Source organism: Pristiophorus japonicus, chromosome 4 (genome assembly GCF_044704955.1).
Source record: "Pristiophorus japonicus isolate sPriJap1 chromosome 4, sPriJap1.hap1, whole genome shotgun sequence".
Classification (NCBI taxonomy): domain Eukaryota; kingdom Metazoa; phylum Chordata; class Chondrichthyes; family Pristiophoridae; genus Pristiophorus; species Pristiophorus japonicus.
Genome location: NC_091980.1, coordinates 72,820,478 through 72,840,539, shown reverse-complemented (window position 1 = coordinate 72,840,539; position 20,062 = coordinate 72,820,478). Strand labels below are relative to the sequence as shown.

The 20,062-nt window shown below is 44.2% G+C and overlaps 1 protein-coding gene across 2 annotated transcripts in view; it reads right to left on the bottom strand.

Annotated features, from left to right (window-relative positions):
* Positions 1-20,062, bottom strand: part of LOC139262960 (lysine-specific demethylase 3B-like) — a 166,709-nt gene that overhangs the window by 99,155 nt on the left and 47,492 nt on the right. For both annotated transcript variants that reach the window (XM_070878346.1, XM_070878347.1), the window contains exons 9-10: positions 6,917-7,056; positions 209-1,578 (exon numbers count right to left, since the gene is read on the bottom strand). In XM_070878346.1, the coding sequence (XP_070734447.1) occupies positions 209-1,578; positions 6,917-7,056 (1,510 nt within the window). The remainder of the gene's footprint in view (positions 1-208; positions 1,579-6,916; positions 7,057-20,062) is intronic.

Genomic DNA, 20,062 nt, shown 5'->3' with positions numbered 1-20,062 from the left:
TGGAATGTCAATTGCTGGTGCCAGAATGGTGTACCCATCAGTACACAACTTCCACAGGTGCCTTTTACTTAGTAATCAAAAACAACAAAAGGAAAAGGATAACTCCCTTCACCACACCTATTGCAAATTCAACTACTGAATTACTGAGGTTGCAGGTCTAGAAATATTTCACAGTTTTACTTTTTTATTTATAGTGTTGTAAACTCACTTTTTGGTGGTCTTCCTCGAGGCCGTCCTCTCCCACGCCCCCGTCCCTTCCCTATTTGTTCTTTATTCCTTTCGCCGTTTGGCTCTCTCTTTTCATGCACGTAAGATAGGTAACCTTTTAAAGCAGTTTTTGATTGCAATCGCATATGCACCTCGGAATCACTGAGGTCTGATAAATCACTGTCTGAAGCAGAGTCCGACTCCTGCTTGATACCCAAGCTCCTTTCATCCAAAGAAAATCGCCTCTGGTCAAATTGGGACTGTTGACTAGATGAACCATCAAGGCCATTATTAGATGGACTGATGGCAAACGGGGCCTGTTGTTGCTTGCCAGAATGGGGACTGTCTGAGAAAGCACGCAGACGTGGATTGTCTGGAGTTACAGAACTAGAAATAGGGTTGGAAAGGGTACCTGAACTTTGATCCCCAGTTGGGCTAGTGGATAAAGTTGGCATCTCAATATTGGTTGCAGCAAATTGGGTTTCTGGAGAGTCTGGTCTAGTAGGGCCCAAAACAGCTGTCTTTTGAGTAGAAGAGGAAAAGGGGGATGAAAAGGTCTTTGGAAGCTCAGTTTTGCTGCTGCCAACATCTAACGTCATCTTTTCAGGCTTCTTCCAGTTAATCAACAATGGGGGCTTCACAATAACTGATGCGGGAGCAGAAGCCGCAGGCCGTATTAAGTCACTTCTGAACAGACTTGAATGTGACCTGTTAGTGGGCAAACTATCTCCATTTCCCTTTAGATCTGCAAACCCAAGGAATGGATTCCCTGATGGAATGGTAGGCATTTCCTCCTTCAGAAGATCTGGTGGTTGAACTGATTGAAGAAACTGGAGGCTTGAAGCACATCTTGGAAAAGCTGGAGTTAGAGTTGGCATTGCTTCTGCAGCCCCAAGAGGATTCTTTCTCTCAGCATCTTGTCCATGTTTACCTCCTACATCCAACCCAACAGAAATACCAACTGCCTGCATCATACCACTTTTCTGACCAGTGGCACTGGAAGCCATTTTGAAGGAATTGAAGCTGAGAGGGTCATTGGATAAGCTTTCCGAAATTTCAGTGAAGTAGTTGCTCTGTGGAACATTCTGAGGCATGCACTGGAAAAACAAGTTATTCGACAAGCTGCCCGAGTCCATGGAGATTTTGTTTCCAGCTTTATTCCCAGATTCATCAGTCGCATTCCTGCCAAACCCAAATCCAAAGGGTTTGTTTTCTTGGACAAATGTTCCATTTGTTCCCTCGTTACCATTTCTCTTTGGCTCTTCTGTTAGGACTTGATTCTTATCTGATATTTGAAGTGCACTGTCTTCAGTTGAAGCTCCCTCTTTTAGAGTAAGGCAAGGATCTCCAAACCATTTCTTCAGCGGTTCACTAAAATCGTAACAAAAAGGTACTCGCATTAATAAATAAAGTTTGAAATTAAATTAGCAGACTATAGGTACACTAACATTGCAACATTAAAGTGTTTGAGAAAGCTACGAGAAAGTTCATCAAAAGGGCTTCAATTTTTCAAAACTCTTATCAAACCAATAATCTTATTCAAGAAATGTATGCAGTTGTGAAATAAAATCAAAAGCTTTGAGCACCTACTTAAATATAGGTAAACACCATCTTGTGGGTTTCCTTAAAGGATAATTATATTCCACCGTCGAGAAACTTTCATACGTAGTTTCTGAGTACACAAGAAATAGGAGAAGTAGGCCAGTCGGCCCTTTAAGCTTCCTCTGCCATTCAATAAGATCACGACTGATTTTCTAGCTCAACTCAATCTTCCCCCGTTATTCTCACCTTGATTCCATTAGTATCCAAAAATCCATCAATCTCTGTCTACATTATACTCTATGACTGAGCAGCTACAGTAAAGTTTATTCTTCAATCTGAAAATTATCAGCACCGGTGCCCTCATACCCCTACACTTGGAAACAGCCAGGCAAGTCTAAAATGAAGGTACATTCCATCTCAGCAGTGCTCAGAGCAAAAATGCATCCGCGACAGCATAATGGTTTTTGTTAATTGCATGGCAGCACGCCAGGCTGGAATACCCAAGAAACTTCCCAGTTTCCCCACAGGCTGTAATTTTTGGCTTGCATCATCAGTAACAGTTTGGTACACTGACATCTCACAAATGACTGCTAACTGTTCATTTAAATAGCAAGGAGTGATAGAAACATGGTTAGAAAATGACTGAGATTGTGGGTAAGGAATAGCAATGTGGGGGGGGGGGGGTGGGAGGGGTCCAAACCAATCTGGATGATTCACCCTTATTTGTAATGTTAAACCTCAAGATTTAGAGAAACAAGAATAAATAAAGACTGCCTGTGTAGTTGGTTTTGTTTAGATTTGTTAAATCTAGAGTTCCTGCCATTATGAACATTGTCTTTAAATACTGAAGCTACAGCAAAGAACTGACTGGGTCACTATCAGCTTATCCCACAGCCTGCACCTCTTACTCTAGCCTCCTTCAAGTAGATTTAGTGGGACATGGGGCACTGGCACCAACACTGGGGAAAGAGGGAGTTATTCCATTGGGACGGGCGCCACTTGAACTGAGCTGGAACCAGTGGCCAAGCGAATTGTATAGCTAAGGCAGTAGACAGGGCTTTAATTTAATGAAGAGGGGGGTGGGGAATTCACGAAAGAGTAAATTTAAAAGCAGCAAGAGAAATGTCAAGGCTCTAGAGCAGAGCAGAATTCAGGGTAAAAATAAGCGGAGTGGGTCAAGAAGAGAGAGAGAAACAAATATAATCATCATCATCATCATAGGCAGTCCTTCGGAATCAAGGAAGACTTGCTTCCAGTCTTAACACGAGTTTTTCCGTGGCTGCACAGTCCAATACGAGAACCAGTCTCCATCACAGGTGGGACAGATAGTTGTTGAGCAAAGGGGTGGGTGGGACTGGTTTGCCGCATGCTCTTTCCGCTGCCTGCGCTGGATTTCTGCATGCTCTCGGCGCCGAGACTCAACAAACATAATAGGGTATCACTGACTACGGTGACATCAGGGAAGAATAGAAAAAAGTCAAAGCTAAAGGCACTATATCTGAATGTGTGAAGCATTTGCAACAAAATAGCTGAATTAATAACACAGGTAGAAATGAACTGGCTTGATCTAATAGCCATTAGAGACATGGCTGCAAAGTGGCCAAGGTTGAGAACTAAATATTCCAGGATACTGCACTTTAAGAAGAGATAGGCAAAATGGGAAAGGAGGAGGGATAGCCCTGATAATAAAGGATGAGATAAAGACAGGAGAGAGAAAGGATCTTAGTTCGGAAAATCAGTAAGTAGAATCAATTTGGGTGGAGCTAAGAAACAGCAAGGGGCTGAAAACATTGGTCGGAGTTGTTTATAAACCCCAAACAGTAGTTGTAGCAGAGTATTAATCAGGAAATTAGAGGTGCATGTAACAACGGAAATACAGTAATCATGGGGGACTTTAATCTACATATAGACTGGGCAAACCAAATTTGCAGTAATAGTGTGGAGGGCGAATTCATATGTATACAAGATGGTTTTCTAGATCAGTATGTTCAGGAACCAAATAGGGAACAGGCTATTTTCGATCTATTATTGTGCAATGAGAAAGGGTTCATTCATAACCTTGTAGTAAAGGGGCCTTTAGGGAAGACTGATCAGAATATGATAGAATTTTCTATTGAGTTTGAAAGTGATTTAGTTAAATCCAAAACTAAGGTCTTAAAATCTACACAAGCAAACTATGGAGGTATGAGGAGAGAGTTGGTTAAGGTAGATTGGGAAACTACATTAAAAAGGTATGACGGTAGACAAGCAATGGCTAGCATTTAAAGAATTAATACATAATTTACAACAAAAATACATTCTTTTAAGGCACAAAAACCCCACAGGAAAAGTGATCCAACCATGGCTAACAAGAGAAGTTATAAAGATAGTATTAGATGAAAGGAAGAGGCTTATAATGTTGCCAAAAAGAGCAAGTCTGAGGATTGGGAGGATATTAGAATTCAGCAAAGGAGGACCAAGAAATTGATTAAGGGAAAATTGAATGAGAGTAAACTAGCAAGGGACATAAAAACAGACTGGTAAAGCTTCTATAGGTATGTAAAAAGGAAAAGATTAGCGAAAGTAAATGCGGGTCCACTACAGGCTGAGACAGGAGAAATTATAATAGGGAATCAGGCAGTGGCAGAGAAATTAAACAAATACTTTGTCTTCATGGAAGAAGACACAAAGAACCTCCTGGATATAGTGGAGAACCAAGGATCTAGCGAGAATGTGGAGCTGAAAGAAATTAGTAAAAAAATACTACTGGAGAAATTAATAGGACTGAAAGCCGATAAATCCGCTGGAGCTGCTGGCCTACATCCTAGGGCTTTGAAAGAGGTGGCTATAGAGATAGTGGATGCATTGGCTGTCATCTTCCAAAACTCCATAGATTCCAGAACGGTTCCCACAGATTGGAAGGTAGCTAATGTAATGTTGCTATTTAAGAAAGGAGGGAGAGAAAACGGAACTACAGAGCAATTAGCCTGACATCAGTCAAAGGGAAAATGCTAGAATTTATTAAGGACATGGTAACAGGGCACTTAGAAAATAATAATAGGATTGGGCAGAGTCAACATGCATTTATGAAAGGGAAATCATGTTTGACAAATCTGTTGAGTTTTTTGAGGTTGTAACTAGTAGAATAGATAAGGGGGAAACCAGTGGATGTGGCGTATTTGGATTTTTAAAAAAGTATTAGATAAGGTGCCACACAAGAGGTTATTAAACAAGATTAGGGCTTATGGGATTGGGGGCAATATACTAGCATGGATTGAGGATTAGTTAACGGACAGAAAACAGAGAGTAGGAATAAACGGGTCATTTTCGGGTTGGTAAGCTGTAACTAGTGGGGCTGCTGCAAGGATCAGTGCTTGGGCCCCAGCTCGTCACAATTTATATCAATGATTTGGATAAGGGGACCAAATGTAATATATCAAAGTTTGCTGATAATACAAAGCTAAGTTGTGAGGAGGATGCAAAGAAGCTTCAATGGGAAATAAACGGGCTAAGTGAGTGGGCAAGAACATGGCAAATGGAATATAATTATATAGGGCCCCGGTGAGACTGCATCTGGAGTAGTGTGTTCAGTTTTGGTCTCCTTTCCTAAGGAAGGATATATTTGCCATTGAGGGAATGCAACGAAGGTTCACCAGACTGATTCCTGGGATGGGAGGATTGTCCTATGAGGAGAGATTGAGTAGACTAGGCCTATATTCTCTAGAGTTATGATGAATGAGAGATGATCTCATTGAAACATACACAATTCTTAGAGCTTGGCAGGGTAGATGCAGGAAGGATGTTTCCTCTGACTGGGGAGTCTAAAACCAGGGGTCAGTCTCAGAATAAGTGTTCGGCCATTTAGGACTGAGATGAGGAGAAACATCTTCACTCAGAGGATGGTGAATCTCTGAAACTCTCTAGCACAGAGGGCTGTGCAGGTTCAGTCTTTGAATATATTCAAGACAGAGAGTGATAGATTTTTGGATATTAACGGGATCAAGGGATATGGGGATAGTGCAGGAAAGTGGAATTGAGGTAGGTCAGCCATGATCTCACTGAATGGGAGAACAGGCTCGAGGGGCCGAATAGCCTACACCTGCTTCTAATGCTTATGTTCTGATGACTTATCTGGACATAAATCCTCTAGTTGTGACTATAAAGAGGAGCATAAAAATAGGTCATCAGTTTCTAAAAGGACTTCCACAAGTTTCCACAGACGGTGCGTATGGATAAGATTATTTTGTTTTTAAACACTTCAGGCTTCTTTTTAAACCCAGAGCAAGAAGTCACATACGAGACAGGTTCCAAGAAAAGGATGTGAAAAGCAAGTTAAAGAATAGGAAAGCCATCAGTAACTATGATGTTTTGCTAACAAGGACATTGTGTTTTCTCTTCTGGTGAAATGAGGCATGGTAGGGTGGTTTTACCAGCAGATAAAACCCAACCCAAAAGACTCAGCCATTTTCTATGGTGCAAAAGGCAGAGACAGCAACCAGTAAAAGAGGTTATGATCAGGGAAATCAAGAGAAGCAGGAAAAATTTATTAAATGCTTCCTTGACTATTTCTGGATATGCAGTAATAAAAACCCTAATAAAAACCTTACTGACATGAGTCTAATCAAGATTCTATCAAGTGGCAACTTAACATTGAATTGCACAAGTTTAAATATTTTTCTATTTGTAAATGACAATAGACAGAGTTACAAATGAACCTAAAACATTGAGAAAAGACAAGAGTACCAACAAGCATTATGCAGATTGTGTGAACAAGACTCCCAAAACAAGCACTCTACTCAGAGCTCCTACATGGCAAGCAAGCCCCAGGTGGGCAGAGGAAACACTTCCAGTTCACCCTCAAAGCCTCCTTGGAAAAAGTGCAACATTCCCACCGACACCTGAGAATCCCTGAAGCAAGACCGCTCAAAATGCAGGAGAACAACTCGGGAAGGCACCAAACACCGAGTCTCTTCGCCGAGAGCATGTGGAAGTCAAACACAAACAGCGGAAGGAGCGCACGACAACCCAAGCACCCCACCCACCCGTCCCTCCAACCACCATCTGCTCCACCTGCGACAGAGACTGTAGGTCCTGCATTGGACTCAGTCACCTGAGAACTCATTAGTGTGGAAGCAAGTCATCCTCGACTCCGAGGGACTGCCTAAGAAGGCGACCAGGTTTTCCTCACCCTTTAGCAGTACCACATGCTGCTGCCTGCTGTCCTGTTGATGAGGACAGGTCCTTTGAGGTCCCCAATGCTGATGTATTTCCCAAAGGCTTTTCTGATCCAGGAGCAGGTGAGTTGGATGTCTGTAGATTTTTACCTCCCTGAAATTGAGAAACAATAGTTTGGAAATTGAAATGCATAAGTAAAAGACCATTGAGAGAGACAAATATTTGTAACTTGCAATCTGACCAACACTTCTGAATTAAAACAATCAGAAAATTTTCAAATTTCTTACACATCTAACAGAAAGGAAATAGAATGACTCAAAAGTTAAAACAAAGAATAGAAAATGTCATAAGTATCAAAACATAGATGTTTGAGGTCTTCCACACTGCTATTTTCACAAGGGGCGGAGAGAGAGCACTTGAATCAGAATTAATGATCTATGCATACTTTATGCTCATTTAATATTCTTTTGGAAAAAAAAATATTTTGGGAAGGGGATCACATACAACATACCTTTATAAAAAGATTATAATTGACCCACAACATAACAGTTTACGTGGAATAAATAGAACAGAAAGACTGGCAAAAATTAAGACAGCAGATCATCTGTTTTGGATTAAGAACATAAGAAATAAAAGCAGGAGTAGGTCATACAGCCCTTCGAGCCTGCTCCGCCATTCCATATCATGGCTGATCTTTGACGTCAACTCCACTTTCCCATCAGATCCCCATGTCCCTTGATTTATCAATCGCAGTCTTGAAAAGCAAAAATAAAGGACTTGCATTTACATAGCGCCATTCACGACCACCAGACATCCCAAAGCACTTTACAGTCTATTTTTTTTTTGAAGTGCAGTCACTGTTGTAATGTAGGAAATGTGGCAGCCAAATTGCGCACAGCAAGCTCCCACACAGCAAGGTAATAATGAACAGATAATCTGGATTTTTTTTGCGATGTTGATTGAGGGATAAATATTGCCTATGACACCAGGGATAACTCCCCTGCTCTTATTCGAAATATCACGGGATCTTTTACGTCCACCAAGGGATGTCATAAACGTTTAGTACTGCACTGGAGCGTCAGCTTAGATTTCTGTGCTCCCTGGAGTGGGACGTGAATCCACAACCTTCTGACTCAGAGGCAAGTGTGGCAACCAACTGAGCATCCACAGCCTTCTGGGGTAGAGAATTCCAAAGATTCTCTACCTGAGTGAAGAAATTTCTCCCCCTTAGTCCTAAAAGAACACGTCAGTATTCTCGATCAGGCCAATATCCTCAGCATCAAAGCACTGACCACACTCGACCAGCTCCATTGGGCGGGCCACATTGTCCGCATGCCCGACACGAGACTCCCAAAGCAAGCACTCTATTTGTAATTCCTACATGGCAAGCGAGCCCCAGGTGGGCAGATGAAACATTTCAAGGACACTCTGGGCTAAGACCACCCGAAGTGGAGGAAGAGCATCCAGGAGGGCGCTGAGTACCTCGAGTCTTGTCGCCGAGAACATACAGAAAACAAGCGCAGGCAGCGGAAGGAGCGTGCGGCAAATTAGACTCCCCACCCACCCTTTCCTTCAACAACTGTCGTCCCACCTGTGACATAGACTGCAATTCCCGTATTGGACTGTACAGTCACCTGAGAACTCACTTGTAGAGTGGAAGCAAGTCTTCCTCGATTTCGAGGGATGGCCTATGATGATGAAAAGACTGACCCCTTATCCTGCGACTATGTCCCATAGCTCTAGACTCTCCAGCCAAGGGAAACAGCCTCTCAGCAGCTACCCTGTCAAGCCTCCTCAGAATCTTATTATGAATCAATGAGATCATCTCCCATTCTTCTAAACTTCAGGGAGTATAGGCCTATTCTACTCAAGCTCTCCTCATTGATTCCTGGTCTTCCTCAATTCCAAGGGACGGCCTATGATGATGATGGGTGTAAAAGTCCCAAACTTTATTTCACTTTCAGTATCATTTTTAAAACGCGAGGATAAAAGCAGCTGTCTGGTTTGCTCTGAGAATTTTGGCTGCTTAGACAGCTTGTAGACATCACCGCAGCTCTTTGCTGGGAATCCCCATTACACAACGCTACAATTAATTGTACATTGAGAAAGGCAACTTCTTGTCAGAGATTATGGGATCTCTGTGGGCAGCTTTCTTCAGGGCCAGCGGGGAGCGCCTTTGCTTCGCTACTGACTGCAAATTGCGGGCCTGTGTGTCCGCCTCTCAGCTTACTTCCCCACCTAGCTTTGTATCAGCAAAATTGGATACATTACACTCAGTCCCTTCATCCAAGTCATTAATATAAATTGTAAATAGCCAAGGCCCAAGCACTGATCCTTGTGGCACCCCACTAGTAACAGCCTGCCAACCTGAAAATGACCTGTTTATTCCTACTCTCCATTTTCTGTCCTTTAACTAATCCTCTATCCATACTAATATATTACCCAGCCCCATGAGCCCTTATCTTGTGCAACAACCTTTCATGTGGCACCTATCAAATGCCTTTTGAAAATCCAAATATGCTACATCCACTGGTTCCTCTATCTACCCTGCTAGTTAAATCCTCAAAAAACTCAAATTAATTTGTTAAACAGGATTTCGCTTTCATAAAACCATTTTGACCCTGCCTAATTATATAATGATTTTCTAAGTGCTCCAAGCAATGGCAACTGCTTATGCATTGAAAATGGTGGCCTAGACTACGAAGCCACTTGAATTGCAACGGGATAACTCTGATCAACGTTCCCTTTAAGCTGCACGGCCGCACAGCATTCCAGGGATCCCGACCAACTGGCCTGCAATCTATTCAATGCAAAAATTGTGAACGAGTGGTATTTTGAAGGGGCAGTGCGCCAAAAATTAGCATCGACTCTGCACCTTCAAAATGCCATGAATCATCCAGTGCAGTGCTGAGGGAGTGTTGCACTGCCAGAAGTGCCGTCTTTCGGATGAGACGTTAAACCGAGGCTCCGTCCACCCGCTCAGGTGGACGTAAAAGATCCCATGGAACTATTTCAAAGAGCAGGGGAGTTATCCCCGGTGTCCTGGCCAATATTTATCCTTCAATCAACATTATATTTAAAAAAACAGATTATCTGGTCATAATCACATTGCTGTTTGTGGGAGTTTGCGGTGCGCAAGTTGGCTGCCGCGGTTCCCATATTACAACAGTAGCTACACTCAAAGTACTTCATTGGCTGTAAAGTGCTTTGAGACATCTGGTGGTCGTGAAAGGCGCTATATAAATCCAAGTCTTTCTTTCTTTTTAACATTCTATATCAACACAAAATGCCAAAAGTAAACAGTCCAAAGTTTTAAAAACAGCTTTGCTCCTTCAGTGCGGTACTGAGGGAGTGCTGCACTTTCGGAGGTGGCATCTTTCAGATGAGATGTCAAACAGAGGCCCCGTCTGCCCTGTTAGGTAGACAGAAAAGATCCCATAACACTATTACAAAAGCAGGGGAGTTCTCCCTGGTTTCCTGATCAATATTTATCCCTCAACCAACACTACCAAAACAAACTATCAGGTCATTATCACATTGCTGTAAACAAATTAGTTGCCACATTTCCTACATTACAACAGTGACTACACTTCAAAAGTACTTCACTGGCTGTAAAGCGCTTTGGGACGTCCCGCAGTTGTGAAAGGCGTTATATAAATGCAAGTTTTTCTTACTTTCTCTCTGTTCATTATACATTGAAATGCAATATTAACCATTGCCCCATTAAGTTCTCATTTTATCGTAGAAAGACTTGGATCTTGCATACTGGCATCCCACACTCCTCTGGCATGATTTCATGCTATTTTGTATCTACCCTCCATGTTGCTCTGGATATATTTTTTTCATTCTTTTTTAAACTTCTGCACCCATCAAGGTGGGGGATGTTTAGTGTTGGGGTATGAAACAATTTGCATTTCAGGCAGTCCCAGGTCAAGTATGACAAGATGAGATGTAAAGCTATCCTCTATTCTGCCCAAACAAGGGCCCTCAGCCCCAACCTCAGGAAAAACCTCGACAGCTCTTGATAAATGCTCCATTTCTGCACGACACCAACCATAATTGGACCTGACTGAGTGACATAATTAGTGACCAATTGGTGGCAGTTGCCCACCAGGATAGAGGCGCTCGTCACCATTTTGATTATGATGGTCCCAAGCACTTCATACGAGACCACGATTTACACCACTTCCTCAAATCCAGTATACTGTACTCAAGTTTACAGTGCTGCCTCCTCTAGACTGAGATGACTAAATGCAGTTGGGGTGACTGATTTGCCAAACATTTCCATTCTATCCACAAGCGGCCTTCTACACTGCCTGCTCCAGATTAACACTTTTTTTCCACTGGACACGGCAACCCTCTGGCCTGAATACTGACTTTAGTAAATTGAAGACCTTATCGATAGCCTTCATAGCTTTTATTGGTGGATCCCAGTGATATGGGGTTTGTCGGGACACTTGGGATGGATACTCATGCTGGATTTATTTTTCTATTTTTGGGACTAGACTTTCACAGTCTTTCATCTTCTCAGTTTTTCCTTGGGTATGCCCGAGTACCTTAGCTACACTCATGTTTGTTTCTCGCCGTCTTCAATTTCATTCATGCTCCTTGTCTGACCAACTGTCCGTGTCATTTTAAAGGGACATATTAACAAAAGCTTGAATTTATATATGTTCAACATAGTAAATTTAAAAGCAGCAAGAGAAATGTCAAGGTTATAGAGCAGAGCTTTGGGTGAAAATAAGCAGAGTGGTCAGGAAGGGACAGAGACAGTAATAAAGGTAATAGGGTATCACTGACGAAGGTGACGTCAGGGAAAATGTTTCAAAAATTCATAGCTAAAGGCACTATATCTGAATGTGCAAAACATTTGCAACAAAATAGATGAAGTAATAGCAGATAGAAATTAATAGGTTTGATCGAATAGCCATTATGTAGATGTGGTTTCAAAGTGGCCATGGTTGCGAACATACATTCCTTTAAGGTACAAAAACCCCACAGGAAAAGTGGTCCAACCGTGGCTAACAAGAGAAGTTAAAGATAGTATTAGATCAAAGGAAAAGACTTATAATGTTGCCAAAAAGAGTAGCAAGCTTGAGGATTGGGAGAATTTTAGAAGTCAGCAAAGGAAGACCAAGAAATTGATTAAGAAAGGGAAAATAGAATGAGAGTAAGCTCACGAGAGACATAAAAACAGTCCGTAAAAGCTTCTACAGGTATGTAAAAAGGAAAAGATTAGCAAAAGTAAATGTGGGTTCCTTACAGGCTGAGACAGGAGAAATTATAATGGGGAATAAAGAAATGGCAGATAAATTAAACAAATACTGTGTGTCAGTCTTCACGGAAGAAGACACAAAAAACTTCCCAGAAATAGTGGAGAACCAAGAGTCTAGGGAGAATGAGGAACTAAAAACAATCGGTATTAGTAAAAAAAAAGGTACTGGAGAAATTAATGCGACCGAAAGCCAATAAATCCGCTAGACCTCATGGCCTACATCATAGGGCTTTGAAAGGAGGTGGCTATAGAGATAGTGGCTGCATTGGCTATCATCTTCCAAAATTCCATAGATTGGAAGATAGCTAATGTAACCCCGCTATTTAAGAAAGGAGTGAGAGAGAAAACAGGGAACTTCAGACCAGTTAGCATGAAATCAGTCATAGGGAAAATGCTAGAATCTATTATTAAGGATGTGGTAATAGGACACTTAGAAAATAATAATAGAATTGGGCAGAGTCAACACAGATTTATGAAAGAGAAATCATGTTTGACAAATTGGTTAGTTTTTTGAGGTTGTAACTACAAGTCATCATCATCGGCAGTCCCTCAGAATCGAGGAAGACTTGCTTCCACTCTAAAAATGAGTCCTTCGGTGGCCAAACAGTCCAATACGACAACCACAGTCCCTGTCACAGGTGGGACAGATAGTAGTTGAGGGAAAGAGTGGGTGAGACAGGTTTGCTGCACGCTCTTTCCGCTGCCACGCTTGATTTCCGCATGCTCTCGGCGATGACTCAAGGTGCTCAGCGCCCTCCCGGATGCGCTTCCTCCACTTAGGGCGGTCTTTGACCAGGGACTCCCAGGCATCAGTGGGGATGTTGCACTTTATCAGGGAGGCTTTGAGGGTGTCCTTGTAGAGTTTCCTCTGCCTACCTTTGGCTCGTTTGCCGTGAAGGAGTTCAGAGTAGAGTGCTTGCATTGGGAGTCTCGTGTCTGTCATGCGAACAATGTGACCTGCCCAGCGGAGCTGATCAAGTGTGGTCAGTGCTTCAATGCTGGGGATGTTGGCCTGGTCGAGGACGCTAACGTTGGTGCGTCTGCCCTCCCAGGGGGTTTGTAAGATCTTGCAGAGACATCACTGGTGGTATTTCTCCAGCGACTTGAGGTGTCTACTGTACATGGTCCATGTCTCTGAGCCATACAGGAGGGCGAGTATTACTACAGCCCTGTAAGACCATGAGCTTGGTCGCAGATTTGAGGGCCTGGTCTTCAAACACTCTTTTCCTCAAGCGGCTGAAGGCTACACTGGCGCACTGGAGGCGGTGTTGAACCTCGTCGTCAATGTCTGCTCTTTCCCATACCTCGGGAGCCTCTTATCAACAAGAGCAGACACTGAACTACAGGTACAACGTCTCAAATCCAGCAACCTCTGGACCGAGACCATGCCGGTTTTTTGGATTTTTCCGGATTTCAAACAAGAAAATCAGTAGCCGATCTTAGACTTATTTGAATGGATAAGAGAAACAAGGAATACACGAAGTAGAATAAAGTTTACTATTGAGGGTCATTTGGGAAGGCTTGGACCGATCGCACGCTATGCTGATAATTAGTTGCGGCCGGCCGGATTTTGGACAATAATTCTGGATTTTATTTTACTGAATATCAAATGGGGTTCTCAAAAATATCCGGTTTTCGGACACTTCCGATTTTGAGACGTTGTACCTCTGGTAGAATAGATAAGAGGAACCAGTGGATGTAGCAAATTTGGATTTTCAGAAGGCATTCGATAAGGTGCCACACAAGAGGTTATTAAACAAAATTAGGGCTCATGGGATTGGGGGTAATATACCAGCATGGATTGGGGATTGGTTAACGGACAGAAAACAGAGAGTAGGAATAAACGGGTCATTTTCGGGTTGGCAAGCTGTAACTAGTGGGGTGCTGCAAGAATCGGTGCTTAGGCTCCAGCTATTCACAATTTATATCAGTGATTTGGATGAGGGGGCCAAATGTAATATATCCAAGTTTTCTGATGGGACAAAGCTAGGTGGGAATATAAATTGTGAGGAAGATGCAAAGAGGCTTCAAGGGTATAATGTATTTAACCGTGTGTAATCTGCATGACACCTGACCACCAGAGGGCCCACCTGTTGGGAGTCCCAAGGGATCCCAGCATCCCTTGGGAGCACAGTATATAAACAGCCCACCCACAAGGTACCTGCACTCTGAAGTCTTATTAAAAGGAGCTAAGGTCACAGTTGCTCATTGTATACAGTACTCATTTTCATCCTTTATTATGAGTGTACCAACTGGCGACGAGGCAACGATCAACCGCGCGAAAATGCAAAGCACAGTCGATATCCTGGAGAAGTTCTCAGAAGGGGACGATTGGGAGGCCTTCGTGGAGAGACTCGACCAATACTTCGTGGCCAACGAGCTGGAAGGTGACGGGAACGCTACAAAATGAAGAGCGATCCTCATAACTGTCTCTGGGGCAACAACCTATGGCCTCATGAAGAATCTCCTGGCCCCAGCAAAACCGACAGAGAAATCCTACGAAGAATTGTGTATGCTGGTCCAGGAGCACCTAAATCCTAAGCAAATCGTTTTGATGGCATGGTATCGGTTCTACATGTGTCAACGATCGGAGGGCCAGGAGGTGGCAAGCTATGTCGCTGAACTAAGGCACCTCGCAGGATATTGTGAGTTTGAGGGATTCCTCGAACAAATGCTCAGAGACTTTTTTGTACTGGGCATTGGACAAAACTGTTGACTGTAGAAACTTCGAATCTAAGTAAAGCCATAATGATAGCCCAGGCATTTATGTCCACCAGCGACAACACCACACAAATTTCGCAGAGTAAAGAAGTTTCGGCCAGTACTGTGCATAAAGTAACATCAGTCTCGAGCAGAAATGTACATGGCAGAACATACACGCCAGCTGCTGTGGCTCGACTTCAATTGACCCAGAGTCCGCCATCAATCGTTAATGAGAGGCAGCTAACACCTTATTGGCGTTGCGGGGGTGATCATCGGCCCCATCAATGCCACTTTAAGCACTATGCGTACAATGGTTGCAGAACAATGGGACACCTCCAACGAATGAGCAGGCGAGCTACAAACCCTGCAAACCACCACGTTGCAGAGGAAGATCAATTCACTGTGGATCAGGCTGAATTGGAGACTTGTACGGAGGAGGCAGAAGTGTATGGGATACACACATTCACTACAAAATGTCCACCAATAATATTGAAAGTGGAACTGAGCGCTATTCCTGTATCTATGGAACTGGACACAGGGGCAAGGCAGTCCATCAGTAAAAAAGCCTTCGACAGGCTGTGGGGCAAAAAGGCACACATGCCCATGTTCAGTCCCATTCACACCAAACTAAGGACTTACACCAAGGAACTAATCCCTGTAATTGGCAGTGCAGAAATCAAAGTCTCCTATGATGGAGCAGTACATGAACTCCCACTGTGGATTGTGCCAGGGGATGGCACCACGTTGTTTGGCAGAGGCTGGCTGGGAAAAATCCGCTGGAACTGGAATGACATCAGAGCGCTTTCGTGCGTCGACAACGCCTCATGTACCCAGGTTCTGAGCAAGTTCCCATCGTTGTTTGAGCCAGGCATTTGAAGCTTCCAGGGGGCAAAAGTGCAGATCCATTTGGTTCCCGGTACACGACCCATCCACCACAAGGCACGGGCGGTACTGTACATGATGAGTGAAAAAGTGGAAATCGAGCTGGACAGGCTGCAACGTGAAGGCATCATCACGCCGGTGGAATTTAACGACTGGGCCAGTCAGATTGTCCCAGTACTCATGGAGGACGGCACGATTAGAATTTGCGGGGACTATAAAGTAACGATTAACCGTTTTTTGCTGCAGGACCAGTACCCGCTACCCAAGGCAGACGACCCATTTCCGACCCTGGCTGGAGAGAAGACGTTCACCAAGCTGGACCTGACCTCGGCCTACATGAAGCAGGAGCTGGAGGAGTCTTCGAAAGGCCTCACCTGCATCAACACGCAACAAAGGTCTGTTTATCTACAACCGGTGCCTGTTCGGGATTCGGTCGGCTGCGGCAATCTTCCGGCGGAACCTGGAGAGCCTGCTAAAGTCGGTTCCTTGCACAGTGGTTTTCCAGGACGACGTACTGGTTCCAGGTCGGGACAACATGGAGCACTTGAAGAATCTGGAAGAGGTTCTCAGTCGGGTGGATCACGTGGGACTCAGGTTGAAACGCTTGAAGTGTGTTTTCTTGGCACAGGATGTCGAGTTTTTGGGAAGAAGAATCACAGCGGACTGCATCAGACCCACAGACTCCAAGATGGAGGCCATCAAGAACGCACCGCGACCACAGAACGTGACGGAACTGCAGTCGTTCCTGGGACTCCTTAACTATTTTGGTAATTTCCTACCTTGGTTAAGCACCCTGCTCGAACCCCTTCATGCGCTACTACGCAAGGGAGACGACTGGGTATGGGGGAATTCACAAGAGGCTGCCTTTAAGAAAGCCAGAAATCTGTTGTGTTCAAAACAAACTGCTTGTCCTGTATAACCCTTGTAAATGATTAGTGCTAGCTTGTGATGCGTTGTCATATGGGGTCGGGTGTGTGTTACAACAGGCTAATGAATCAGTGAATTTGCAACCACTTATGCATCCAGGAGTTTGTCCAAGGCCAAAAGGGCCTGCAGCATGATTGAAAAAGAGGCTCTGGTGTGAAACTGACCACAAGCCACTCATATCGCTGTTCTCTGAGAGCAAAGGGATTAATACCAATGCCTTTGCCCGCATCCAAAGATGGGCGCTCCTGCTGTCGGCATACAACTATGTAATCCGCCACAGACCAGGCACAGAGAACTGCACAGATGCTCTCAGTCGGCTGCCATTGCCCACCACCGGGGTGGAAATGGCAGAGTCAGCGGACTTGCTCATGGTCAAGGAGCCATTTGAGAACGAGAAGTCTCCTGTTACGACCAGCCTTTACTGTCTTAGGTAAAAAAAAAACTGTGTCCTCCATGGGAGCTGGTCCGGTGTCCCAGTGGAAATGCAGGAGGCGATTAAGCCGTTCCACAGACGCAAAGACGAGTTGTCCCTGCAGGCGGACTGTCTATTGTGAGGCAATCACGTGGTCTTGCCCAAGAAAGGCAGAGATAAGTTCATATGTGAACTGCACAGCACTCACCCAGGCATCGTAATGATGAAAGACATAGCCAGATCCCATGTATGGTGGCCCGGCATCAACTCAGATTTAGAGTCATGCGTGCGCCAGTGCAACACTTGCTCTCAGCTGAGCAATGCACCCAGAGAGGCACCACTAAGTTTGTGGTCGTGGCCCTCCAAACCATGGTCGAGGATCCATGTAGACTATGTGGGCCCATTTCTAGGCAAAATGTTTTGGTTATTATGGACGCCGACTCATAAATGGATTAAATGTGCAATAATGTCAGTAAGCATGTCCACGGCCACTATTGAAAGCCTACGAACCATGTTTGCCACACATGGCTTGCCTGATGTCCTAGTCAGCAATAATGGGCCGTGCTTCACCAGTGCTGAATTCAAGGAATTAATGACCCGCAATGGGATCAAACAGGTCACATCTGCTCTGTTCAAGCCCGCATCCAACAGCCAGGCAGAACGGGCAGTTCAGACCATCAAGCAAAGCTTGAAACGTATTTCGGAAGGCTCCCTGCAGACCCGGCTGTCCAGAGTGCTGCTCAGCTACCGCACCAGACCCCACTCACTCACCTGGGTTCCCCTTGCCGAGCTGCTCATGAAAAGGGCGCTCAAAACAAGGTTCTCTCTTGTCCACCCTGATCTCCATGATCATGTGGAGGGCAAGCGGCATCAACAAAGTGTGTACCATGACCGCGCAAATTTGTCACGCAATGTTGAGATCAATGATCCCGTGTTTGTGCTCAGTTATGGACATGGTCCCAAATGGCTCGCTGGCACGGTCACAGCCTAAGAGGGGAGTAGGGTGATTCAGGTAAAATTGGTCAATGGACAAACGCACAGAAAACATTTGGACCAAATCAAATTGCGGTTCACCAACAGATACGAACAACCCGAAGAGGACACCACCAACTTTAACCCTCCAACACACACAAAGTGGCAACTGACATCATGGTTGACCACGATGCTGAACTCCTCATCCCCAGCAGCCCGGCAAGGCCAGCTGCCCAACAGCCTAGTGAAGAACTGACCAACCCACTCACACCCGCATTTGTATAGAGATGATTGACAAGGGAGCATAAAGCCCCAGATCGTCTGACCTTATAAATAAGTGTACTGTTGATTTCACGGGGGAGTGATGTAATGTATTTAACAGTGTGTTAACCTGACCACCAGAGGGCCCACCTGCTGGAGTCCCAAGGGATCCCAGCATCCCTTGGGCGCACAGTATATAAACAGGCCACCCACGAGGTACCTGCACTCGAGTCTTATTAAAAGGAGCTAAAGTCACATTTGCTCATTGTATACAGTACTCAGTTTCATCCTTTATTATGAGTGTACCAAAGGGGATATAAACGGGCTAACTGAGTGGGCAAGAACATGGCAAATGGAATAGAATGTGGAGAAATCTACTTTGGTAGGAAAAATAGAAAAGCAGGGTATTTTTTTTTAAATGGTGAGAGATTGGGAAATGTTGATGTTCAAAGGAACCTGGGGTGTCCTTATACATGAATCACAGAAAGTTAACATGCAGGTTTGGCAAGCAATTAAGAAAAGCAAATGGTATTATTAAAAGAGGATTTGAGTACAAGAGTAAAGACACCTTACTGCAATTATATAGGGCTCTTGTGAGACTGCACTTGGAGTATTGTGTACAGTTTTGGTTTCCTTTCCTAAGGAAGGATATATTTGCCATTGAGGGAATGCAACAAAGGTTCACCAGACTGATACCTGGGATGGGAGGATTGTCCTATGAGGAGAGATGGAATAGACTCGGCCTATATTCTCTAGAGTTTAGAAGAATGAAATATGATATTGAAACATACAAAATTCTTACAGGGCTTGACAGGGTAGATGCAGGGAGGATGTTTCCTCTGGCTGGGGAGTCTAGAACCAGGGGTCACAGTCTCAGAAAAGGGATCGGCCAATTAGGACTGAGACGAGGAGAAACTTCTTCACTCACTGAGGGTGATAAATCTCTGGAATTCTCTACCACAGAGGGCTGTGAAGGCTCAGTCTTTTGCGTATATTCAAGACAGAGATTGATAGATTTTTGGATATTATGGGCATCAAGGGATATGGGGACAGTGCAGGAAAGTGAAATTGAGGTAGAAGATCAGCCACGTTCTTAATGAATGGCAGCGCAGACTCGAGGGGCCGAATGGCCGACTCCTGCTTCTAATTCTTATGTTCTAAACGTCCCATGGTGCTTCACAGGAGCCGACACTGAGCCACATAGAGATATTAGGACAGGTGACTGAAAGCTTGGTGAAAGAGGTAGGTTTTAAGGAGCATTTTAAAGGAGAAACACGTAGACAGGCGGAGAGATTTAGGGAGTGAATTCCAGAGCTCAACCCCTAGATAGCCAAAGACAAACATACACTTTCATAATAGATTAATACACCAAACAGATTTATTCTGAAAGTCATTTATAGAAGCAAGCAGTTAAATGAAGCCAGTCCAAAGAACACAATAAATTCAAGCCAGATTACAAAATTACACAAAGAACTTACAGTCCCTGTTCCAAAAGAACAAAATTCTTAGATCTTGGTTGTACTTACTTTGAACCCACTTCTGTGATACAAAGTTTATGGCCCTGAATTTGCAGTTGGAGGCTTCTCGTGGGGAAATGTTCTGATCCACAAATAAAGTGCCCGCGTACCTGGGACTCACAGGAAGAGGCTCACGTATCTGAGGGGCGCACGCAACGCATCTGGGATCACGTGGGCCAGCCCAACCAATAAAAGGGGGTCCCCCATTGA